Genomic DNA, 26,413 nt, shown 5'->3' with positions numbered 1-26,413 from the left:
GAAGCCCGGTGCTAACAGGCGGCCGGGGAGAGGGTGGGAAGGCAGAGGGTGGCCTGGTGGTTGGAAGAGCAGAGAAGGGGCTGTGGTGGCCAGTCAGTGACTGCGGCTCCTCCCCCAGCCTGGGGTCATAGGCACTGCGGGGGGGGGGGGGGGGGGGGGGGGGGGCCTGCAGAGGAGAGGCCTGGGGGAAGGAGGGGTTGTCAGCGGTTCGGACTCTGGGAGGTTCTGGGAGGTTCCTGATGGGCCGGGGTGGAAGGAGAGGTAGTGGCCAGGGTCACGTCAGTGTGGGGGGCTGGTGCCCCCGACAGGTCTGCCAGCGGGGCCGAGCGTGTGTTCACTCCCCTGGGGAGAGATGGCTCCGGGCTCCGGTGGCCGCGGCCCTGAGCTGTGCTCGCCCGGCCGTGGAGCTGGCGGACGCCGGGGGGCTCCAGCCGCAGCGCCGGCCCGGGAGGGAAGCACGCCGGGCTCCGGGGCCCGGGACTCGTGGCACCGGCCTCCTGTCCCGCTGACTGGCCGCCTCGCCCTCAGAGCTGCCTCAGAAGCTTCTCTGACAGGTTCCGGGCCCCTTCTCCTGCCGCCGTCCTCAAAGGCGGGTGTGAAAGCCGACGGCCGTGCTTTGGGGGGGCCACCGTAGAGGGGGCAACAAAGCAACACGTGTGTTTAGGGACACGCGTCATTGGGCAGCAGCGTTGAGGAGCGGTGAGGGCCTCGCAGCAGCCTCTCACCCCCTGGCCTTGACCCTGCCCTTGGCCGGGTGCCCCCCCCCCATGTCCCCGTGTCCCCGCTGGGCAGCCCCCCTCACCTCACTGCCTCGTCTTTTCTCACCCTCTAGTGGTGCCACCTGGGACCTGCAGCCCGAAAAGCTGGACTTCACCCAGTTCCACCGGAAGCTGAGACACACGCCCAAGCAGCCCCTGCCGCACATCGACCGGGAAGGGTAAGCGGTGGCCGTGGCCGTGGCCGTGGCCGGGCCGCGCGGGGGTAGGCGGCTCCGAGGGCACCGGCGCTGCTGCCCAGAGAGGCGCTCCACCGAGAAGCGCAGGCAGGCTCCCTGGCCTCCCCCCGGGACCGCTCCCCTTCCCTGCTTGTCCGCCATCTGGCGCCACGGGTCTCCCCACATCTGGTCAGGGCCGCTTGGAGACTTGTCGGAACACCCGGAGCAGCGCCCTGAACTCGGAACCAGGAGGTCTGGGGTGGGGCCTGAACGTGCATTCCTGAAAAGTTCCCGGGGGTGCCGGTGCTGTTGGTCCCGGGGCCCCACCTGGAGAACTGCCAGTGTAGTGTCGGGCTGTCTCCTCCTCTGCTTTTTTCACATGTCGGCATCGCCTTCTTCTCTCCACAATGCGTCCGGGCCTGAGCTGACCTCAGGACAGCAGGGTGGCCGACACAGGGGCTTGAGACAGATGGGGTTTGGGTGGGGTTTTTTTCCGTTCTCTGTTTTATAAACCCGGACTGAGTCCAGGCAGGGCTGGTGTGTCCCCGGTGGGGGTCAGCATCCTCTGACAGAGAGAGGCTGTGATTGTGGAATCCAGATGGCCCACAGCTGGTGAGAATGACGGCTGTGGTCCGGGTAGGGGTCTGGAAGATGAGGCGAGAGCCTGCAGGCTGGGATGCACTAGCGAGGGGCCAGGACCCGGTGCTTCCGCCCACACCCAGCACAGACTCCGGGTTCCCAGCACGCGCGTGGCCCCCTGGAGCAGGATTGCTAAGAGTCCTGGGGACATTGCGTCTTCCTTCCTCTGGCTTCTTCCTTTTGCACCTCACTGGGGCTCCCTTCATGGGAAAGGGGAGCAGGGCAGGGTGCAGATATGAGGCTGGCTGTCTCTGGCAAGTTCTAACCCTTCAATCCCACAGTGGGGTCCCCTGTCAAGTAGCCCCCTCCCTCAGGTTCCTTAGGTGTTTTTGCATAAGTTGCCTCATTAACATAAAAACAGACCCCTTGATCTCTGTCATTGCTTAGGAAATTCCAAGGAATTTAGGACTTCTGCACCAAGACTGGGGACAAAGACCAGATATACCTGTATAAATCACAGTGCCATACATGGCAATTCCACATCTTAGATTTTTGAGGAACTGCCCAACTATTTTCCGCAGGGGCTGAATAATTTGAATTCCCACCAGCAATGTACAGGGCTTGCAATTTTTGCACGTCTTTTGCTGACACTTATTGTGCTCCCTTTTTTTTTTTATTATGTTGATGGCTTTCACTTGTCGTGTGCCCCCCCCCGCCCCCACCATTAAACGTCACTGCGTCTCACCTGCTGCCCACCCCACTCTGACCACCCTGTCACACACACACACACACACACACACACACACACACACACACACAGTAGTAGTGAAATGAGCACCAGCCCAGGAAGGGAGATGTTCTGGTCTCTAGTTCAAGGATGAGAGAAATGCATCTGCGAGAGGCCAACTAGCTTGCCCAAGTAGAAGAGCCATGATGTGAGGCCTTTTCAAGCCATCCACACACCGGAGCACCTGTGGATCAGCTTAACCCCTTCAACTTTCATGCAAAATCATCTGCTTGTGTGAATTTTTCTGGGGAGAGGCAGTGCATCACTTGGCTCATACTCTCCCAGGGCCCCCAGCCTCTCAGCACGGCTCCTTTCCCCACTGTCTAGCCTGTGTGGGTTCCATCAGAACTCCCCAGTCGTGTTTTGCTTACAGAGGGGAGCCAGCCTGCATGGAGGCGCCCTATTAGATTGAGGTACAGCAGGGGGGGCAGGACTCAGCATCCCTGTTCCTGGCAGATCCCGGGTGTCAGTCCAGTGGCCACCTGTGGGCAAGGCAGAGGCTGTGTCGCCCTTGGAGCCCAGCCGCCCAGTGTGTCCCTCAGAAGCAGGGTCCCCCGTGGTTGCCAAGGCGCCCCGCAGCCCATGTTGCCATGGAGGGACAGAAATCAGAGAAGGCGGTTGCCGTGGAAACCCTGGCAGCAGCAGTGACTCAGCCGGTCTGTGGCAACCTTCTGCCCTCCTAACCTGGGGGCCCTCCAGGCAGCTGCCAACCCCAGCCGGCTGGGTCTGGGGGGACAGCACCGTCCCTGGACACAGCCCCCCACGCCCCTGTAGGCTGCTGAGGGGCGGATGGGAGGCTGTGCCCAGGCTGGGCCGGGCTGCTGTCTAGCATGTGCTTGGAGCTCAGGGTGGCCAGGAGTCCCTCTGTGGGGTACATGACCCGGGGACAGGGTGTCAGCCATCCCAATCAGCCGGGTCCCCAGCTTCCTCCCCTCCCGCTGCCCCTGCGGATGATCCAGATGTGAGCCTCTGGTACCTTCACCAACCAGCCTGCACTTCAAAGATAGTTGGATGTTTCTAGACCTTTCTTTGTCTCCTTATCTGCAGGCAGCCCAGCATATCACATGGGTGGGGGTGGAGGGGGCGTGCCCATCACACCTTCCTTACTCCCCTCCCACCCTGGCCATCTAGCACCATCTTGCCCCCTGGCCACCCTCGCCTCCCCCGCCCCCTCCGCCGGGCAGGCTCGTTGAGGTCCATGGCCACAGACTCGGGCTTAGCTTCAGGCCATTGCCATGTTGCCCTCTGCCCCGGACACATTCCCCCAGGTTCTCCGCTTGACCAGCTCATGACCCACCTCCCTCCCTCTGCCTCAGACCCTCTGGATGCCTCTGGGCAGCATTCCTCTGGGTTCCTGTGCTGCCCGGTCTATGCCTGTGCTGCCCGGTCTATGCATGGTTTATGCCGGGGCCCAGCCCTGGCCGGAGCCCACACTAGAGCACTTGTCAGCCAGGGGCAAGGACGCGGCCTCCTACCCTCTTCTGCCCACCCCAGCCCTGCTGGGGTTTGCAGCCACTGCGGCCCCTCCACCTGGAAGGCTTTCGTGACATCTGTCGCATGCTGCCCCAACCCCCCAACAGTGATTATTGCTCACTGCCCTTAGATGAGGATTTGCTTCCCAAGAGCTGTGAGTGGTGGAGGGTGGGAACTAGGCTGGGTTCATTTTCCATGATTCCCAGGGCCAAAAACACAAGAGATGCCCTGCAAATACTGAACCAATAAATGCTCTGGAATTTCAGAGTTGCGTTAATTCTGCGGCTGGAAAATGCTACAGCCCTCATGCCAAGTGGCCCTCAAGGTGCCGGGGTCCCTAATGATAACACTGAGCAGTGGTCACTAACTAATCTATCCTGGGCCTGTTCCAAGTGCTCACCTCATATTATTTAAAACTCACCAAACCTAAGGAGGGAGGAGCATTATTATCTTCCCTTGGCAGTTGATGAGAACTAGGAAGCACAGAAATGAGTAACCTGCATGGGCCGGGGCGGCTCCAGAGTCTAGGCTCTCTCTTTTGTTTTTAAAGATTTTATTTATTTATTCATGAGAGACAAAGAGAGAGGCAGAGACACAGGCAGAGGGAGAAGCAGGCTCCCTGCGGGGACCCCGACGTGGGACTCCATCCTGGACCCTGGGGTCACGACCTGATCCGAAGGCAGACGCTCCACCGCTGAGCCACCCAGGTGCCCTGACTTAATGTCTCTGTGCCTGTGTTCTTCCTCCAGCAGCAGCCATAGCAGTAGCAGGAAAATAGTAGCAAAAACAGTAATAGTAGCAATACAGCTATAAACAGTATTAGGAGCAGTAGCCCTGGTGGTAATAATATACTTACCATATTATTTATCTTATTATAACTTGATGTCATTATTACCCATATTTACCATAACAATACGCTTACCATTAAATATGGTATGTAAATATGGGTGTGTATGGGGGGTGCACATGTGCCGGGCATGGTTCTAAGCACTTCAATAACTGACTTAATCCTCCTGCCACCTTAGATACCACTAATGATCCCCATTTTACAAATGGGGAAACTGAGGTCCAGAGAAGTTAAGTGACTTGCCTAGGGTCACCCAGTTAGTAAGGGCTGCAGCTGGGGTTCCAGCCCGGCAGTCTGGTTCCAGAGTCTGCACCTTTAGCATGCAGAAGACAGGGGTGCTTGATTGACAGCTGAGGTCGGCATCTGTGGCCTGAGCATAGGCCTGCCCACATAGGGCATGAAGACAGCACCAGCATCCCAATGGGCTTGCTGGACTGGCCCAGAAGCGGGCCATGGAAGGAGAAATCCCTGTGGTGGGCCTGTGCGACCTCAAGAAAGTTGCCTGGTCATTGTCCCTTTGGTCTACTGCGTTAGGTGATGGGCCTTTGGAGGAGCTGTGACGGTTTTGGGGGTATTCTACAGCAAGGAGCTTAGCGTCTTTGCCTGGAAGGGTCAAGGGGAGCTCAGGTCCCTTGTTACTTCCCTGGGGGCTGGATGTAACCCTAGTGCTCCCTGCACCTGGACTGGTCCTAGCATTCCCGCCTGCACTACATCCTTCATTCTCAAGGCAGGGCCTGTGTTGCCAGGCGGGGGAAGGAGGGCACGCGTCTCCGGGGCTGTTCCTTCTGGGTGGGACAGACTGACCCTGGAGGCCTTGAGGAGGCAGGGCCAGGTGGTCTCCCCACTGTCCCTGCTCTCCCTGCTTGCTGGGCTGGGATAAGACACACGAACATGCCAACTTTTCAGTGCCTTTCTATCTTTTCTGGTGCAGGTGTGGAAAGGGGAAGCTAGAAGATGGGGATGGGATCAACCTGAATGACATCGAGAAGGTCCTCCCAGCCTGGCAGGTAGGTGCAGGAGCACAGTCTCCAACTGCCTCCAGCCGGATCCTGATCCTCTGCCTGGGCAGTGCATACACACTCCTTTGGCCTGTTGCTCAGACAAGGTGCAGCTGGATTTACCGCAGTGGTAGGTGGGCAGGACTGGACACCTGCTGAGGTCCAGGGTGTCCCACTGTGATGTGTGCGACAGCCCACTCTCAGCTATGCTGTGGGCATTGGTGGCAGGCCTGACATCCCCCAGAATTGAAATGGGGCCATTCTCTGGCAACTCCAAGTACTTGGAAGTTTCTTTATCCCTTGACCTGTAATCTCTGCAGGTGCAGTGTCCTGCTGTGTGTTCCAGTGGGACTGCTGGGATTTCCAATGTGGTCGGGGCTATTTTTAGGCTTTTGAGAAGTGGAGTTAATCCTACATCTCCAGGTATCTGCTGTGCTTGCTGATTTTGCCATCGATTGGGCTTCTTTCCCTGAATTGAGCCAGGCTCTGGGACCACAGGAGCCACTCAGCAAAGAGACAGCAAATCTGCATCTCTAGATGCTTCTGGTGCTGGTTATCAGGCAGAAACAGCAGGAATCTAGCTGCATCCGGGTATGGGGTTGGGGCCTGCGGCAGCAGAGTGAGAGCCAGTCTCCCAGATGGCTGAGCCCTGCCCTGCCAGTGAGACCTGCCACCAGTCACCATGTCAGCCTTTCCTTCTCTCCTGAAACTCATGCCACATCAACTGCATCCATTCGCTTCCTGCTCCCTTTTTTGTGTGCTTTTCCCATTTTGTGGGTGCAGTTATCATGTCTTGGGCCCATTTTTTTTTTAAGATCTTATTTATTCCTGAGAGACACAAAGAGAGAGGCAGAGACAGAGGCAGAGGGAGATGTAGGCTCCATGCAGGGAGCCCAATGTGGGACTCGATCCCGGGACTCCAGGATCACACCCTGGGCTGAAGGCGGCGCTAAACCACCAGGCTACCCAGGCATCCCCCTCAGGCCCATTAATGAGAGACAAGCCAATGTAAGTCAAGGCCTCAGTAATCTGAAGAGGATACACCTTGGGCTGGTGTTTCTTTGTTTCCTCCATTTGGGGTTTATTGAGTTTCTTGGATCTGTACATTTATGGTTTTCATCAAATTTGGAAAAATTTCAGCCATTGCCACCACCACCCCCTACTCCACCCACTGGGATTCTAATTATGTCTTCTGTTTATCTTCATATTTTCCAATGGCTCACCAAACTCTGCCTTTTTTTTTTTTTTTTAAGTCTTTCTTCTTTAAAGTGTGCTCCATGCTCCATTTTGGATAGTTTCCATTGCTGTGTCTTCAGGCTCACTAGTCTTTTCTTGCAAAGTCTAGCCTACCATTAATCCCGTCCAGTGTAGTTTGCATTTCGGATGTGTTACTGTTCGTGTCTAAAAGTTTAGTTTGGATCTTTTTTCCTCTCTCTTCCATTTTTCTCTTCTTTATGCCTATGCTTTCCTCAATCTTCTTGAGCATCTGGAATATATTTATAATACCTGTGTTAAGGTTCTTCTGTACTAATTCTGTCATCTATGTCATTTCAGTGTCTGCTTTTTTATATATAAGATTTTATTTATTCATTCATGATAGACATAGAATGAGAGAGATAGAGAGAGAGGCAGAGACACAGGCAGAGGGAGAAGCAGGCTCCATGCCAGGAGCCCGATGCGGAACTCGATCCCGGGACCCCAGGATCACACCCTGGGCCAAAGGCAGGTGCTAAACTGCTGAGCCACCCAGGGATCCCTCAGTGTCTGCTTTTATTTGTTGATTTCTGTCCTGGACATCAGCCATATTTTTCTGTGTGCACCTGGTGATGTTAGATTAGGTGCCAGGTATTAGGAATATTACATTGTTGGATGCTGGATTTTTGTTGCTATTCACTTAAATATTTGGGGCATTGTTCTACACAGTTAAGTGGCTTCAAAAAAAGTTTGATGTTTTCAAGGCTTGCTTTTAAAGCCTTGTTAGGCAGAAGTCCTCTAGTCTAGGACATATTTTGCTCCACTATTGAGTCAATACCCTTCTGAGATTGCTTCCCAATGGAAGTGTTTCTACCTCATCCACTGGGAACACAGACTATTTCTAGCCCTGCATGATCTCAAGGGGTTGTTCTGTTCATTCCTTTTCAGGAAGCTTTCTCCTGGCCCTGGAAGTTTCCTCACACACACGCACAAATTAGTGCTCAGAGACTCGAGGATCTGCAGATTTCTGAATTTCTCCTCTCTGGTGCTCTGCCTTGCAAATTCTAGTTGCTTGGACTCCCTGAATTTTGAACTCTGCCCTCTTAACTCATTGACACCCCTTGGCTCTGCATAGACTACTCTCCCTGGAAATTCTCTTCCAGGCAGCAGACTGGGGCACATATAAGGCTTACCTGGTTACAAAGGGAAAAGTGTGACCTTCTGGCGGAGAAACCTGGCAGACTCTAATTTGACCATGTGATTGAGGTTACCATCCTTAGCGACAGGATGGGTGGCCGCCATGTGCTGTCTGGTGTGCTGCATAGAGAAAACCCAACATCGTTTCTGGGGGGTTTCCTGCTAAGAAAGCACGGCCTGAGTCTGGTCATTAGAAACAAATGTAAGAAAAAAAAAAAAAGAAACAAATGTAAGGACCATTTCCCTAAAATGGCTTGCATATGAAAGACAGGAAAAGACTGGGGAATCTTCCAATTAATCTGGAAGGAAGTAAAGAGGCTAAATGCCACATGTGTTATTTGCTGAGATCCCGGACCAGAAGACTTTGTCGGGCAGTTGGAGAACATGAGTGGGGTCAGTGGGTGGGGCGGTAGTGTTGCCTGGGTGTCAGTGTCCTGATTCAAAGGGCTGTATGATGGATTTATAGGCAAATGTCCTTGTTTTTGAGAAATACACACTAGAGTATTTGAGGGATATGGGGCTTGTGTCTGCAGCCCATCCTCAAAAGTTTAGATAAACTAGATGGGATGCAGAGCAAATGTGGTAAGTATTAACAGTCAGAGAATCTGGGTGAGGGGCACAGGGAAGTTCTTTTACTGTCCTTACAACTTTCCTCTATGTTTGAGAGAAAAAAGAATCAATATTCTCAGCCACGGTGTGTGGCTCATAAGCATGGGGTATCAGTGCCTGAAATTTCCTCTGAGCTGGATCTGTATTAGATTATCACCACTAATGTAAAGCTAGCTTTGGTGCAAAAGATACAGAAAGGATAAAGTACTCAGAAATTATGATTTTATTGCTCCATTCCTAAATGCTGATAGCATTCATTATTGATAGAAAAAAATACAGTTGAGAGACCCAGATCCAGGTGAAGATCCAGCTTCCCCCTGCCCTAGGTAAGGTGTTGACCCCTTGGTGGCCATTGAGCCAGAAGCCTGGGACATCCTGGCCAGAAAGGGAGCAGGTCTGACCACTTTCTCCTATTTGACATCTGTCTCCCAGCTCCCTGGGGAGCAGAGCAGAGTGAAGGGCCTTTCGTTTCTGCTCCAAGAGCAGGGAAGGCTGGGCCCCTGCCTAGGGGGAGGCAGCAAAGTTCAGGGGGTAAGGGCTTCATGTCCGGACCCCAGACGTGGCCCTGATACTGCCTAAGCAAGAAATCAGGCTAATTACTTATCCTCGCTCTGCCTTAGTTTCCTTCTATGTAAAATGAAGGTGACGGCAGTACCTACTTCATTAGGGGTGTTGGCGAAGACTGAATACCTGAGTTCATGTGAAGCATTGAGAACCATGCCTGGTGCGTGGCAGGTGCTCCCCCACTCTGGTGGTGGATGCCCATAGCTGGGTTAGGAGGTGGGAGAGAGCATTCCCCTGTACCCCACCCCACTCTGTGCACTTTTCCTAAGTGACATCCCAGGTAGTGCAGAAAGTTTGCAGTAGAAGTCAGGAGAATCAAGCTGTGGGCTTCTGCCCCAGAAGTGCTCTGTGACCTCCTTTCCATGGGCCTCAGTTTACTCATCAGTAAAATGCCTCAGTTGGAGGCAGTTGGACTAGATCACAGGTTTGTAAACTGTGAAGCTTTTGGGTTCTTCAGAGGTGCCTTGGGAGTGCTAGTAGGGGTGGGGAACAGGGAGGCTGGGGAAACAGACATGGGGGCCCCTACTTGGGCTTACCCAGAACTGCTCTGCTGGTGTTGCTAAGTCAGCCTACTGTGAATTATTTCATTTGAGGAAATGGTTCTACTACTAAACACATTGTGAGGATCATCAGGCCAAGGCCCCCCTCAGGTTGCATATTCCACATTTTCTCTCTCTTCCAGGAACCATAAATCAGCAAGCACTCCCATTCTCTGGGGTCACATGTGACCTTAAACTCTTAGGGGCTGCTGGCAGTGGAGGCTTCACCTCTCTCCACTCAGCATGCCACTCACATGCACACATGCCACTTTGAATCAGCTTTGCCCCCAGAAAACCACCAGCAGATAAGTCCCTAAATCCATGGTACACATCAGATCTGCCTGGGAAGCTTTGAAATCTACAGCAATCTAGTCTGACCCTTGACCTGACATGGGAATTATCTACTGGTGCACAATAAATAGCTCAACATCTAGCAGCTTAAAAAACATTTAGCATCACACATACTCTCAGAGGGTCAGGAATCTAGGAAGAGCTTGGCTGGGGTTCTGGCTCAGGGAGGCTCTCCTGCAGTTGTAGTCAGGCTGCTGACCGGGGCTGCAGCCATCTGAAGGCTAGACTGTGGCTGGAGGGCCTCCTTCCACCACCGCCCCTCCCATGGCTCCCTCAGTTCCACCTTGCTTGTTGGCAGAAGATGCCATGCCGGCCTCTTCATAAACTGCTTGAGCATCCTCCCAACATGGTAGCAGGCTTCCTCCAAAGCAAGTGATCTGATTGAGAAAGAGAGAGAGAGAGAGAGAGAATGATAAGAGGGAGAGCATCCAACATAGAAGTCTCGATCTTGTATAACATAATCTCAGAAGCAACATGCTGGCACTCTACCACATGCCATACCAGGTATAGTGTGCAGAAGGGACCACAAAAAGGCACGGCTGTCAGGAGGCAGGGATTGTCGGGGCTAGTGACCACACCCACTGGACCATACCCAGGAATCTATATTTTTTTAAAGCATCACAGAACATTCTGCAATTTTATCAAAATCATCCATAAGAGTTGGAATCCCAGCGTTCTAGCTGGTAATGCTCATGACACCTCTCCTTGGGTATTAGTACTTCATCTGGGTACCATTAGGGCAGAGCTGACAGGCTTCCTGATCCCAAAGCACAGCTGTGGTGGTAGAATTTGAGGCCCCTAGGAGAGCCCATTGGGATGATTTTTCTGAGTTCTCCCAGCAATCTTCAGAGCCCCTCACAGATGGGACTGGCTGGCTGGCTGAGTTGCCCAGCTTCGGGTCCTCAGGGTCACCTAGCCTAGTTAGTGGCATTTGGGTTGGAACAAGTCTTGATCAGATGAAGCTGCCCGATGCACTGTGGGACAGTCAGTGTTCCCCACCTCAGCCACTGAACGCGGGTGGCTGGGGAGGGTAAGCAGCCATGGTGACCTCCTAAAGTGGTCCTAAATACACTGAGGACGTGCTGTGCACCCAGGCGAAGACCACTGGAGGGGAAAGCCCACACAGAGCCCAGGGACCCCCAGCCCTCCCACTGAGTCTCGGGCCTGAGCGGAGATGAGCCAGCTTCGTGCGCTGTCTTCGACAGAAGTTAGAGTTTGAGGAGGAGAAAGAAGCCCCTCTCGTTACCCACAGTTAACTCAACCCATCGGCTGTTAAGTGGTTAACCAGTAGTTAACTGCATCTGAAGTTTCACTTCCCTCGGTCTCAGTTACCTGAGGCCAACTGAGGTGCAGGACCCACCATCAGAAGGTTTGTGTCGTCTGGCACGCGTCCCAGCGCCCACGTCACTCACCTCACGTCCCGCCTCACACAGGCATTTTACCACCTCCTGTCCTCTCAAGAAGGGCGAGACTTAGAGAGAGGCCGCATTCGCATGACTTTTATTACAGTACAGCAGTTTTTGTTGTTATGAATCTCTTACTGTGCCTGATTTATAAATGAAACTTTGTGGTAGTGTGTATGCCAGAAAGATAGAGTGGAGGGGCGGGGTCAGTGCTATCTGGGTTTCAAGGCTTTTAAAGGTACCCACTGGGGTCTCGGAACATGTCCCCCGAGGATAAGGAGACTGTCGTGTTGCCTCCCCTCCCCTACTGGGAGGCGAAGAGGGAGGACAGGAGGATGAGGGGTGAGACTGGCCCGAGGCTCAATGCCCACCTGCCCACCATTTCCTGGACCCAGAGGAAGAGAAGCATTGAAGCTGCAGCCCGCTCTGTCTCCCCACCCCACAGAGCTCCAGGGTGCCATCCCTGACCCTTTTCTTACCATTGTTTAGACTCCTCAGCATCCAGGAGCCTTTGTGATTTGCCCCAGCCCCGCTGAGCCTTGCCCAGGTCAGAGTCCCTATAGGGTGAGGTGTGGGCCCTGTGCCTGCAGACGTGCTGCTCCGGAAGCTGTTCTCTGGGACTTGAATGAATGGCCGAGTATGGAGCAGATGACCCCAGTGGCCCTCTGAGGTAATGCCTACTGTAGACTTCCAGAGAGCTCTGGCTTCTCTCACTGGCAGTTGCACATAGGGTACATGGCACAGTGAGTGGTCCTAGGTTGGAGTGCCTCAGCAGGTCAGATACTGTCAGCCGGGTACGTGGCCAAACTCCCCTCCAGTCAGAGCCGAGGACCCTAGCCCTGATGGCCCTGCCTGCTTCTATCTCCACCGTGGGATCCTCGGGGACCCCTATTTCTGGGCCTGCTGGGGCCAAGTCCCAGGGAGCACCCAAGGCCCCGGGAACAGGGCAGACAGGCGCCCATGTCTGCCGCGTATAGTTCTTTCCCCGTAAAAGGGATTTAGTTGGTTAATAGGGGCTGATGCTGGGGATACTGGCTGTCCCCAAGGTCCACCCACCTATAGTGGTCACTGAGGGGGTGGGCAATAGCCAGCAGCCACATCTTGGCATCCACGGACACTTGGCAGCATCCAGGGAGCTACAGCTGGCACTGCTGATGGGGGGAGGGCAGCTGAGGCTCTGAGCGCGTGACAGGGACTTGGGGCCCATTGGTCACAGTTCCAGGCAGTGAAGCCATGGGGCCAGGCAGAGGCTGAGACCTGCACAGTTGGTCCTAGAATGGAGTCCTGGGGCGGGGGGGGGGGTCCCCGCCTGCATTTGGGGCATCTGTGCTGGGAGCTGCATGCGGGTGGGATGGGGCTAGCCCTGCGGAGGCAGTGATGCGGTCACTGCAGTCCTCCCGCCTGTTAGCTGCCGCCGCAGAGGCCGCACAGGGACACTGGCTGCACCGCGATCAGCTCCCACTAGAGGACACCAGCGCACCGCCCTGGAGGCTCCTCAGCCTGGCGTTTGCAGTCACAAGTCCCTAGTCCCCAGCAGCCAAAGTTGAGATGCTCAACATGCAAAATGTCAAAAACCACCCGGGCCGATGCCGAGGCCCTTCCTTGCCAGAACAAGGGACAGGATGGGGTGGTAAAGGAGGTGGTCACCAGAGTGTAGGGACGCACATGGCCCAAAATGTGCCCAGCCTTGTGAAGGCCCGACCTGCCTCTGGGGTCCCCCAACGCCCCCGGGAACACGTGGCTGCTCCGAGGAAGGCACACGCCCTGAAGTCTCTACTGCTGCCAGGACAAGGAGGGTGCCTCCCCGGGGAGTGAGGGGGGTGCAGCAGCGTTCCCTGACCTGAGCCTGCAGGGGTGGGGGGTGCCTACCCGTGTGGGGCCTGGGGCCTTCTAGAGCTCGGCCACCTGCCCCTGGCAGGAGAACAGGTGCTGGCAGGCTGTGTGAGGGCAAAGTGGAGCTCCATCATCCGGGCCTCAGGAAACTTGACTGAATCCACGGTGAGGGCAAGGGAGTGATTGAATAGGCCGGAGATCACTGCCCTGACGCCCCCAGGCTCGGGCCCCTTGAGGTGCGCTGGCTCTCTGCTGCCCCTCCACCCCGCACAGCCCCAGGGTGCCGCAGCCCGAGGCGGCCTCCGCCCCCCAGCTGCCCTGGGTGCTTCTGTGTCCCGCACCCAACCCGGCCCCTGGTCTTGGATTATCCTACGCCGGGCCCGAGGCTTCCCATCAGGACGTGTTGCCATCATTTTTCTTGAATTCTGTCAGACGGATGTGCTGTCCAGGCCGTGGGTGGGACGCTAGGACCCGCGTGACTCCACTGGTTTCCCTCCTACCTTTCTGTGCAGGGACCCGGTTGCTGGGGTGATCCTCTGCCACCTGACCAGGTTTAGGAGCAGGTAACGTACAGTCCCCGCGGGCGGCCTGGCGCAGGGCCGAGCACCAGCCCCACTGTGGACAGGCGGATGTGGGGCTTCACGCGGGCGCCGCCACTGCCACCGAGGGGCCCTGCAGAACCCGGGGGGTGCAGCGGAGCACCCACGGCGGCGTCTTCCCCGGGGCCCACAGAGGGGTCAGGCCCGCTAAGGCCTGGGTGAGGCGCTAAGGGGAGCACCCCGTGCCCCACTGCTGGGCCCCCAAATAAGGACAGGATGAGAGTCTCTCCCGCCTCAATCTGTTGCTCTGAGGGGCAAGGGAGCTTTCAGAATGAGAATCCCTGCTCTCCTGAGTGGAGACCAGGGCTCTCCCCACCACCCCCTCTCCCAGCCTCCACCCTCCACCCCCCTCCATCCTCCACCCCCCTCCCGGGCCTCCACCCCCTCCCCGGCCTCACCCCCCACCACCCCAGCTTCACCCCTCCCCCGGCCTCACCCCCCTCCCCCGGCCTCCTCCCCCAGGCCTCCACCCCCTCCCTGGCCTCACCCCCCTCCCCACCCCGCCTCCTCCCTCTCCGCCTCCCCCCTTCCCCATCGCCTGGAGGAACGCAGGTGGCACCCCAGGAGCGGCACCTGTTTCTTCAGCAGGGGGCGCTGTGCCGCCTGGACCGGGGCTGGCGAGCTGCGAGCCACGGTTCCCCGCAGGTTCCCAGCCCTCCACGCAGGAGGGAGAGACTATTGTTCCCTAGAGCTGTGCCAGCTCTGTCGCTAAGACTTCTGGAAACTTCTAGGATATGCTAACTCACAGGCATAAGGGTTATTAAAATAACCCAAGCTGCTGAGGGACAGTCGCATGCAAAGCAAGGCCGGCCTGGAACCCCGGGCCGTCACCATCCCCAAACACTGGCCCCCGTCGGTCTCAGGGCGGTTGGCTCTGACCTGCTCACTGCGCCCCGTAATGCGCGAGCACCTTTCTGGGCACAGCGTGGTCTCGGCCTCCTTCCCTGGGGACCGACCGTGGGCTTCTCCCCGTCCCCTCCGAGAGCACCAGCCAACTGTCCCGGCCCGGCAGCCGCACCGCCGCCACTCGCCAGGGCCTCCCCGCACATTGTCCTGGCACTGGCTTGTCTCTGGCCAGATGTCACCTGCTCGCTCAGCCTTGGGCCTTGGAACACAGCGTGCCCCCCCCTTGATCCTTCCCCACAGCGCTCATCGTGCGTTTGCTGTCTTTATTCCCGGGTCTGCATTCTGCACCGCAGCGTGAGCTCCACCTGGGCACATGCACATGTTCATTAAATACGTGGCAGATGACAGATGATGCAATGAGCCCGCCGGTTCCCGAGGGACGTATCCCCAGCACCCCAGTCCGGAGCCTGGGCCCCCTCCCCAGGGGCTCAAGCGCTGTCAGAGCTCGGGCCGGCTACCATCCTCTCCAGCTCGCCTCCCGGCCCCATAAAGTAGAGGTACTACTACTATGGCCTTGAGAGACCTTAAGGCAAATGAGAGAGCGGAGATCAAATACTTTGCCCCAGGTCACGTGGCTTATAAATGGGCTTGTGGAAATTGGAATTCAGGCAGCCCGACTCCTCTGGCACCCCTTTGTAAGAAATGTCGAGGAGGAGGAAGAAATGCTGGAAAACCATTTTCTATATTCTAGGTGACCGCAGTCACGTACAGCAAGTTAAGGGTGAATGTCATTTCCTTAATAAGCAAGGGCAAGAAAATGGATATCTTTTTTTTTTCCTCTACTGTTGAAGGCACTAAAAATGGAAAGAGAGAGGAGCCCCATGGACACCTTCGAAAGAGGAAGGAATGAGGTTTTTACTTTAAAAAAAAAATCAGTTTCTGATGCCCTCCCCCACAATCCCAGCTGACCCAAGATCCTGCACCAGCTATAGGGGAGGAATGCTTACCTAGGAGACCCCCTCCCTCTGCCTCTCTGGCCACCTCCCCCCACTCTCCCCAGCGCTTCCTCCCTCAGGACAAAAATAGGTGCCACAGACAATAAAGGAGGATACCAGGAGTTCTTCATCCCGAGGCTTCCTGTCTGAGGCCTCCAGGTAGCCAGCCCCATTGGGAATGGGCAACGTGCTCTGTGAGGCGAGCCTATTTTTATTTTTGTTGTTTGTGAGTCCTTTTACAAGAAGTCGCCACTTTGGGGGTGAAGGCTTTTGTTGGTGACAGCTAGGGAAGTTCCTAGGGAGTTGGCTATGGCCAAGTCTAGAGTAGGTTCCCACACAGCCTCAAGGAGCTGAGACAACAGGTAGCAAGTGTTTTTTGGCTCTCAAGGGGTCCAGGGAACTGCTGCCTCCCTTTTGCAACAGCTTCAGTTATCCAGGACACACCTAGGGTCTTTGACGGGGATGGCAAACTGACCACAGACCTAGTCCAGCCCGCCAGCCTGTTTCTGCAAATAAAGTTTTATTGGCATGCGGTGCCCCCAGCCGTTTGCTCCCTTTGGCTGCATTTGTGCCACAAGACAGAGTCGAGGAGTTACAAGGGGACCCTCCAGCCTGCAAAGCCTAAAATATTTACCGTCTGGCCCTTAACAGAGAAAAGTTTGTCAAACACTGATCTAGAATATACATAGAAAAAAAAAGCCCTGAGAATTTCTTTTCAAAAGAGTTTTTAAAAGCTGGCAAAAATCCTGAAGCTCATTCAACTTCTCTTATCTGAGAGCCCTTCAGTTCCACGTGCAGAATGTTGTGAAGTTCACCCCAGATCATTCTCTTCCATCTTCCATTTCTTCAGCTGTGAAGTGGGATCATGCAGCTGTTTGACTAACATTATTGCAGAGCCATCCTGAGGGTCAGAATACAAACCAGGTTATATAATGACAGCTCTTTATGAACCAAAAAACCGCTCTCCAGACAGGACGTGGCCCTACTAAGTAGCACATTGATAACTGGAAAAGCAAAGCCAGAACCAGTGAGGTTAACAGGCAAGAAACGGGCTTGGGAAGCATCCCAGGGGTCCTTCCTGTGATTGGGGGAGCACAGGGGTGAAGACTATGTTGTTTCCCTGGTTCCTTCTAAGACCTAGCTCTTGGAGAGCAACCGTCTGCCTGTGCAGGACTTAAGCTGAGACAAGAGCAGGGCCTGGCCAGCTGTGCCCCCCTGCTCCTCACACCCGCTGTGTCCTTACCGTCCCCGCCCCCTGCCCAGAGCTCCCCCCTCTTTTGTGGCCCCATACACTTTCCTGACTTCATGGACATTTGGAGGACTTGATTCTAGGCCAGATGTGAGTCTCTCTGGTTCTTTCCTGCCTCTCCTTGTGCTTGTGCTTCCTGGAAGAGGCGGACCTCAAACGATGCCTTGGGGGTAGCCAGGGAGATTCTCTGGAGAGGAAAGGAAAGGTACGGCATTCGGGGCTGCAGACGTAACAGAGTAATGGTTCAGAAGCAGTAGAGGCTGTGGAGAGTGGGGGCTCCTGGGAGCTCCATAGGGACACTTCTCTAAGTAGAGAGAGCCATTAGTGCACATCCCTGAGGCCTTGGGTCTTGAACAAGTAGATCCTCAGTCAGATGCTCTGGAGCAGCCAAATGTGTGATGGGAGGAGGATTTGGGAAGTCGGGGGCTCGGGCCTGACCAATCCTGTGTTCTCTTCCTGGGACCCGTAGGGAATTCCTAGGACCATAAACATCTTCCCTTAGTGGCCTGCAAAGGAAGTTTTGTTCCTTTATTAGAGACAAGCCAGTGTTCCTTAAAAACAGGACTTGCCCCCCCCCAATAGAGAGGTCATCTGGTCCATGCCCTACTTTGGGCCACACTGTGTCCAGAACCCTTTGCTGAGTGTGTGAGGGCTTGAGCATTCAGGTGGGAGGGAACACCTGGGGGTGCAGGTGGCAGGTCCAAGCAAGGCCAGGCGGAGTATTGCCTCACCAAGGCCACGGTGATGGCCTGAGCCCAGGCCATCTCACAAACGAGAGCTGCCCCACCCAGCCCTGTTCCGAGTGGCGTGGGCTTGGGACCAGGAGGCCAGCAGAGGGGCCGGATGACCTACAGGGGTCCTGGCTACCAATGCTCAGAGGCAGGTCCACCCTCCTGCACCCACCCACCCACCAATGATGCAACAGCCCTGCTAGGAGAGGCCCCAAACCACAAGAGGAGCGGCACCACTCCACCTGCAGCCCGACCGTCCATTTCATGGCTGGCTTAGCAGCCCCGCCGTCTTGGTGATGCCCTGGTGCCTCGGGCCAGCCCTAGCTAAGCCGGGCTGCATTCTGGCCCAGCACCTTTCCTCCTCTGTCCTTGGCCCGTGCAAGGAGCAGCTGAGGCTAGAGGAAGAAGAAGGTGTTGCTAAGGGTGTGAAGCATCCATTATTCCTTTATTAGCCAGTGTGCCATTTCTGGTCGCGTTCCCCTTCCTGGCGGCAGTGAGCTCAGGGGCGGAGAAGCCCAGTTATTTTCGTTTACCCCAGCTTCTCACTGGGAGTAGTCAGAGGCCGCAGGCAGACGGGGTGGGGGTGGACAGGGCTACGTGCTCTGCAGCAGGCGTTTGTGAATGGGCCCCGGCTCCCAGGCCACCCGACGGCAGGCGGCCCCCCCAGGACGCGCCGACTCTCACTGGCTGGACGTCGTCATTTCTAGCCTTGCAATGGCCAAGCAGGAGGAAGCTTTCTTCTGGCCCAAGAACAATACCAGGGTCAGCCCGGGGACCTCCCTCCTACACCCTCTTCCTTCCATTGTGAGCTGCTACACAATCCCAGGCTGCTGGGCTCTGCACAGCCTGGGGGAGGGAGGCCTTGCTCGGGAGAGATTAGCGACGTGGGTGACACCTCCAGTCTCCACTTCCCAGGCTGGCCCAGGGTCCTGGAGGCGGCAGGTCACAGACAGACGGAGCAAGTGTGAGTGGCTGTGGAATCCCTGTGCCTTGCAAGGGCCTGATGGCAGGGTGCCCCCATCCTTACTGAATCACACAGCCAGTGAGAGCCGCAGAAGCCTCCCTAGACCTGCCCATCACCCCATTATACGGACAAGGAAGTGAGACCCAGAAAGCTAAAGGTTTCACCCAGCTTCTTATCGCCCTGCTTAAAAATTCTTTGCTGATTCCCAAGGCCTGTGGGAAAAGCCCAGACCTTCCTCCTGGTGTCTGCCCCCCTTCCAGGCCTCTCACCTGTCACTCCCCAACTTGGGCTTTAGCCTTGTGATTTGTTAACAGGCACTGGATGAGCAGCACTGGTCCTGCCTTAAAGGTCCTTCAGGGCTTCACTTACCTGCCTGCCGTATTCTTGTTCTTCAGAGACTCTGCCTGTAGGGCACCTCCTGTGCACCCCTCCCTGATAGGCATTTCCTTGTTGATTCATTCACCTGGGTTTCGCCGGCACTTCGTATACACCTGTGGAAGGGCTGCCCCTCCATGTCGTTGGGGTGTGCATGTGGTCTCCCTACAACATGCGCTCTAGATCCTAGGGGCTGAAAGCAGCTCGTTGGCCTTTGCAACTTTTAGGACAGTGGTTCTCAAAGTGGGGTCCTCAGACCAGGGGAATTAGAAGAGCTGGGAATGTGCTAGGGGTGCAACTTCTCAGGGCTCCCTTCTGTCTCATTGGTCCGGAAACTGGGGGTGGGGCCGGTGATCAGTATTTTACCATCCCAGTAGGTGGTTCTGAGGCCTGTGCCAGTTTGAGAACCAGTGCCTTAGGGCCTCCCCACGTGGCTCTTACTTATTTCTTCTTTTCTCACTCTTTTTTCTTTCTTTATTTTTCTAATCAAGATATACAACACTGTGTGAGTTTGAGGTTTGTGACACACTGATTTTAGACGTTTGTGTCGCCATTCACATTGTGCAGCTAACACCACCTCCCTGGCATCACATCGTTATCGTTTCTCCTAGCATTGGGACAGTCGACACCCAGTCTCGTAGCAAGTTTAATATTTGTAGTACAGATTTGTTGTCTATCTTCCTAATTCCTTGATAGCTTCATGAGTCGTGGACATCACCCATCCCTTTCAATTTTCTGCCAGAATCTTTGGTTGTCTATTTGTCCTTTATCATTATTTTGCTCCAATGAAGGACAAAGAATCTTGCCCTCTTTGACAACCAAGGACATGGGTTTGCGAAGGGTTGAGTGATTCAAGATGGACACAATGCCCTGGACTCCAGCAGCTGCTCGTGTCTCCAGCAGTACCCCCGACGGATGCCCCATGGACCCCAGCAGGCCTGGGTGTCAGCAGGTAAGGGATGCTCACTACCTTCCCACCTATGAAAGGTAGAAAGGTCAGGAGAGCCCCCAGTGACACTACACCCTTGCCGGCGGTCAAAGCCACCACCCAGGGTAGAGACGGGGGGCAGCTTGCGTGTCCAGAAAGGAGTAGGAAGCCCCAGGCTAATCATTCGGCCTCCTCTCTTCGGACCTCATGCTGCATGGAGAGCACGTTTACCACCCCAGAACATTGGGTGGCGGCCGATGTTGAAAGCAGTTTGTCCCAGAGCTCAGAGACTGTCGGTGGCAGGCAGTGACCCTGACGCATTCCTAGTGGCGGGAGGAAGCTGGGCTGGGGATAAAACAACAAACACTAACTTCTGCCTCAAAGGCAGTAATCAAAAGTTACTATTAAATGGACTATAAATAATAACAGTAATGTAATTTCAGGCCTTGCCAAACAGACTATGGGAAGACCAGACATTAAGGTCGTGTCTGGAAAACAGTCCTGGCCTTTCCCTCTGGGGTTCAGCCGCGTAACTGGGGGGGCAGAGGGCTGAGGAGGACAGAGCCCTGACCCAGGGCCAGGTGATCGTGCCGTACCTCTGAGCCTCATCATCCCACTTCCCGTGAAATAGGAGCGAGGCCTGCACCACCCTCTGGACCCAACCCTGTGCCCCTCCGTACCTGCTTGCTTTATCGTACTCCCTACATAATTTTCTTATTTTCGTCTTGATGGTTTGAAGAACACATTGTGGATGTGGTGCCACTTCTCCCCCTAACAACCTCCCTCCGTTTTCCTAAAAACAGAGACATTCTCTTCCATAATCAGAGTTTCATCATCAAAATCAGGACGTTAACATTGAAAGAATCCTATGACATACTCCAAAGACCTCCTTCGCATTTTGCCAGTTGTCCTGCTAATCGCCGTGCTAAAGAAAAAGTTGGTTTTGTTGTGTCTTCTGCTTTAGAACTCAGTAGAAAGTCACACGTTGCTTTTAATTGTCATGTCTCGTTAGGTTCCTCGTTCTTTCACGATCTTGATATTTTTCGGGAAGGACGGACCACTTATTTTGTAGACTGTCTCTCAGTCTGGGTTTGTCCAATGTTTCCTCGTGATTAAATGTATACAATTTTGAAAGGAATGCCACCGAAGAGGCATGGGGTCCTCGGTGTGTGATACCAGGAGGCACAAGATGCTGACTCGGTGACCATGACATTGACCACCTGTCAGGTGGGAACTTGTAGGCTTCACTCCTGGGAAGCTACTAGGTTCCCCTTTGTAATTAATAACCATCATGCAGGGAGATATTTGAGACTGTGTTAATATGCTGCATCTGATGATACTTGCCCCCACTGCACCACCCCCATCTTTAGCATCCATTGATGATTCTTGCCTGAAAAATATCATCATGTTTGTTGGCAAATGGTGATTTTTCTAATTCCATCTACGTATTTCAGTTGACTTGCTACTGTCAGGAAAGTCCTTTCTCTTGTTTGTTTGTTTATATGTCTTGGCTTAGAGATTTTTACTTTCCTAGTGGTTATAACCCATGACTACTTGAGATGCCTAATTGTTGCAGATTTGACAAGTGGGAGCCCCTTCAGATCACTTTTGTGTATTTCTGAAATGCCCTGAATGGTTATTCCTTGAATACTTACTCACTTATTGGCACAAGAAGTTGTTCGGGTTTATTGAGTATTTCCCACCCCCACCTCCCCAGCCCTAGGATCCATTTGGCATGGAACCCAGTTACTTCCCAGTGGGCAGTTTTTAGAAACCCAGATCCAGGTGCTAGGTGTGCTCACTGCAACAGAATCTCCTGTCTTTTGATCCATTTCTCTGAGTCCTCAGATCAGAGCTTCTCTAGAAAATCCCTTTTGCCTGGAGGTGGAGATGGAAGGATATTGCATGGCTGTGGGGGTGGGAAAGACACTTGGGGCGTCCCTATCCAGGCTTTCCTCCCAGCATCCGAACCACACCTTCTGTGGTCCCTGGTTTCTTGAAGCTCTGAGCTCCCCGGGCGTTTTGCACACTTCTGGTCTATGTTCCCCTCTGTTGAGTTACCACCGCTTGTCTCACTTCATGTCTTCCCTAACTTGGATGAAATCTCTTTTCTCATTCTCTGTGTTCTTGTAGGTTTACCCTCTTTTTTTTTTTATTATTAATTAGGGAGGGGAAATCGAAATTAGTGCATGCGGTCAATTTACTATGTGAGCCAGAAGTCCGATTGGTTGGATTTAAGTGATCAGAGGAAAAAGGAGAGCATTAAAGAAGACACGGAGCTCCCCATACTCGTTGGGAGCAGCAGTGGGAGCAGGTGTTTGTCTCTGGGAGTAGAGGGATGAAGTGTCCTGTCCGCCGAGTCTATGCAGGAGAACGAGTATGTGGCAGAGGTCCTGGACTTGCTGCCATTGGGATCAGAATATAAGGGGGGTAGTGGCAGGATGTACCTGAATGCCAATAAATAGATTTTTTTCTTTTCTGTTGTTCAAAGAACTCCAGGAGGGGACACACACACACACACACACACAACTGTCTGAGGTGCCTGAGAAAATCTGCTTGGGTTCAGACCTGACAGAGAGAGGCTGGCTCCCACCTAAGAGCCAAGAGCCATCAGGGCAAATGCGCTCCATGGAGGGGCCAAGGATAAGTCTCTACTGCCCAGGCATTTGGATTCCAGCCACACCCTGCCTAGCTGTGCATTGCCTGGTGGGAAAGACTTTCCTCCAACAAATCTCCAACGTCCTTGGGAGCAAGACTCTTGTCCAGCACCACACCTAGACCAGGGTTGGATACATGGTGGGAGCTCAGGACGTCACAGAACCACGGGGAGTTGCTAAATGCCAGAACAAATGCATGAGCCAGCTGTGCAAAGGGCAAGGGTAAAGCAGCCTCTTCCAAGCCCCCTGAACACCTGCAAGGCCTCTGATGGTTGCTGGGCTCCTTCTACAGCTGCCCTGGACTCTCCCCTTTGGAATTACTAAGAAACCTGACCCCCACGCACCCACCCCCAGGGCTAGACTGGCTCCAGAAACACTCACATCAAGTACAAGCTGTCCCTGCCTTCTGCCAATTTGCATTTCAACAATCCATGAAAACCATTTATGTAGAACTTCTGGTAGCTTTAGTCTCCTTACTTGGGAGTTCCTGCTCATTTCTGGAAATGTGGACAGAAATACGTTTGCCCTTAAGGGCAGGCAGGGGTAGTTGCGCTGGCATAACTAGCCTCGTACCCTAGCCATAAAGGGTGGCACCCCAAATTGTTGACTGTGGCGGTTGGAGGGCTATTCTGTTATTCTGTGTGCTGTTCGCATCTCAGGAACACAAAACCCTGAAGGGCAGGGACGCTGGATACATCCCATTACCTAGAAGCGTTCCAGGGATTCCTTCTATGGACAGGTTGTCACCTCAGGCCCCCGTGTGCAGGACAAAGCTGGGGTGTACTTGGAACGGGGCTATTCGGGGGTGGGGAGAGGTCAGTTGTGGGCAAGCCCGGAAGACACCAAGAGTGAGTACCGGGACACATCGAAGAGAACTCGGGCCACTTGGCTGCCTCAGCCCGGTGCCCGGGGCAAGGAGCAGCCAGCGTCAGTCAGTGGGGCAAGAGTTGCATTCTGTCCCTGGGCATCCGTCTCGGACACCAACCAGTCAACATTCTAAGCCATGAGGAAAGCATTCTGAATACATCCTACTCCCCCAGGAGACCAAGGCCCCCCCATGGGGAAGGGCCGCACCCCAGGGCTTGCAGCTAATCCAGCAGCAGATTCAGGGTCCCGGGTCCACAGGCCTCCGCAATTCCCTGCACATCCTGGGGTTTCATTTACGGTGACTTCTCATGACTGGTCCTTGTAGAGGACTCACGGGATATCTGTTTAATAACTTAGTCTGGAATTTCACTAGGAATCAGATTCAATAGGTGTATTTGAAAAGGCCTCATCGCGAAACTGCACATAAAACATTCCGTAGAAAGGGAATTAGGAATCCTAACTGCCGCTGGCTCTGCATCTCCACACCCAGACCTAGAGCAGTGAGGTGATCGAGGCGGCTAACCGCAGCCCTGATCCCACACCAGGGCTCCCTGAGGCCTGCTGCTCGCCCCGCGGGGTCCAGGGCCTGCAGAGACGGAGGGCTTTATGTGGCTGCAAGGATGCAGTGGACCGGGCCAGTGGAAACCCCATGGACAAGAAGGATCTTCTGCTGTGGCATCTGGGCGTCCCATGGCACGTCCCCTCATTGGCTCCCCTTCTAAATGTGAGCTGTCAGGCAGCGTGTGAGTTCTTTTCCAGCCTCTAAAGAAGGGGAACGTGTTCCAGCACATGCACCAGCCTGCCACTGGCCAGGATGGCCATTTGTGCACATTAAGAAGAACCTTCAGCCTCTCCCTGAAATTGTCAAAAACAGTTCAGATCTCTGTTGACCAAGGTGAGGACCATCTCCCAGAGCAGCGCAGCACGTGCCTAGGCCACAGACGCCTCTTCTTTGGAAGCAAACGTCACAAACACAGGCATGAGTCGAATACCTAGGCCACTAGTTCATGTTGTAGAAGGTCAGGGTTTGAGTTTAGAGTATTTCTAGCTAAAGAAAATCCCTCTTGGAGATTAATATCTAACGAGTAACCCATTCTAGTTCTTCAGGTGGAGGGAGTCAGGAGGCCATGGCATGCTGTAGGTTATTAGACCTGAAAGGACCCTTGATGTCATTGGACGCAGCTCCTTTCATTTTGCAACTGGGAACACAGAGGCCTGCACAGATACCCATGACCTGAGCCCAGGGCTCTGCGTCCCCACCACCCCAGGACAGGGGTAAGGAGCTGAATTCTAGAGGCTGCTGTGGGTCAGATGTCCTCATACCTGAGAGACTCCTACAGAACAGGAGGTGCTGGATGCAAAGAAGAAAAGCTGCAGCCAGATTCCCCAAATTTTTCGAAGCCCTGAATGAGACCCTAGCCCATGACCTCATTTGCCTGCCCTGGTCACCGGTTGTCCACGCAGCAAGCAGGTTCTTCTTATGGCAACGTGAGCGAACCTCAATAACACATGCCAGCTGTGTGGGATTCTCATTTTAAGCAATTTGTTGCAAAGACCCTCAGCAAAAATTGGCCATGAGAGAAGCAGGCACTCTGATAGCAGATTTGTCGTCCTCACTCATACACCCTTACCCAGGCCAGCCAGGGCATAGCAGCTGATCAGGGGCTGCTCACAAAAGGGACAGTGGTCCCTCTGCCAACTGTCCTCTTATGCCTGCATGCACCCGTGCACACATACACGTTCCCTCAACATGCTAAAAATGTTGGGAACAATTCATTCTAGTTCTTGACCTATGACTTCTAGGGCATTGCAGTGGCCTCTGCATCATTATTTTGTTTCAAAGAGTACCCTCCCGGTCAAAGCAGAAACATTTGCTTGGCAAGAAAAGAGAAGATGTTCCTTTATGTGGCCTTTCCTGGCGGCAAGAAAAGGGACATTGTTTCAGCAGGCTGGCGTGTGGTGTGGTCAAGGAAATGCATCATACCCCCTCAGCAAGGTCCTTTCAGGACACCCCAAAGGGCAGCAGCCCCAGCCACTGGCCACGTGGACCAGGCTGGTCACTCAGGTTGGGCAGAGGATGTCCATGTGCTGGAAGAGAAAAACCTGATTGATGGGAGACAGAGGGGTGGACCCCCCACGGCTGTGGACAAGGCCTGGGGAGGAACCTTGCTGGGTTACTGGGGACACTGGGCAGGGGGACTGCTCCGTCCCAAAAGAAGAGAGATGACCCAGAGACCTTAGGGTGATTCAGAATGTCAGTGACCAAAAAGAACTTCTTCTTTCGCTCCTGCCACTGGTGTGGTGGGGAAACTGAAGCTCCCCTCTGCAAAGCTGAGCCTACCTTAGTTCGGGGTCTCTGAAATCAGGGGCAAGACCTCCGTCTCCTTCCTTGCTGCGTCTTAGAATTGGCTAGGGAGCTCCCGGACCCCACCACCGACTGATTGTAATCATCTTTCAAGCTCCCCAGATGAATCTTCCGTGTGACCAAGGTGCAGACCCTCCGTCCTCAGGCCCCAGGGATTTCTCCCATTGCTCCATCCTGGGAGGTGTTTGCAGGGGTTAGCCAGGACTTGATCCAGACTTAACAAAATATTAGTGTAGGGAACTCTGCCTTCTTGATATTAGTGACATCCTGCCTGGCTTAGCACTCCTTCGTTTTCTGTCTCCCGGGGATGTTCTATTCCTTCAGAGTGGGGACCGTGTCTTCTGTGCCGTTTCTCACAGATGGTGCTCTATCCCCCACCCTCATCCTTCATCAAAACCAGCTTATTTTATTATTAAATGTTCATAGATTCTTCTATCCCTCCACCATTTCCCTGATCCTCATGTTAGCCGTTGGCATCTCTTGATCTTTTTAACCTGTCTGCCGTGCGCTTGCCTTAAATCTCCTCGGA

The 26,413-nt window shown here is 54.3% G+C and overlaps 1 protein-coding gene across 7 annotated transcripts in view; it reads left to right on the top strand.

Annotated features, from left to right (window-relative positions):
• The window catches only part of CTIF (cap binding complex dependent translation initiation factor), a 282,057-nt gene that overhangs the window by 104,129 nt on the left and 151,515 nt on the right, over window positions 1-26,413 (top strand). For all 7 annotated transcript variants that reach the window (XM_025429643.3, XM_025429642.3, XM_025429644.3 and 4 more), the window contains 2 exons: window positions 833-937; window positions 5,552-5,627. In XM_025429643.3, the coding sequence (XP_025285428.1) occupies window positions 833-937; window positions 5,552-5,627 (181 nt within the window). The remainder of the gene's footprint in view (window positions 1-832; window positions 938-5,551; window positions 5,628-26,413) is intronic.

Source organism: Canis lupus, chromosome 7 (assembly GCF_003254725.2).
Source record: "Canis lupus dingo isolate Sandy chromosome 7, ASM325472v2, whole genome shotgun sequence".
Classification (NCBI taxonomy): Eukaryota; Metazoa; Chordata; class Mammalia; order Carnivora; family Canidae; genus Canis; species Canis lupus.
This window is presented reverse-complemented; position numbering and strand designations above follow the sequence as displayed.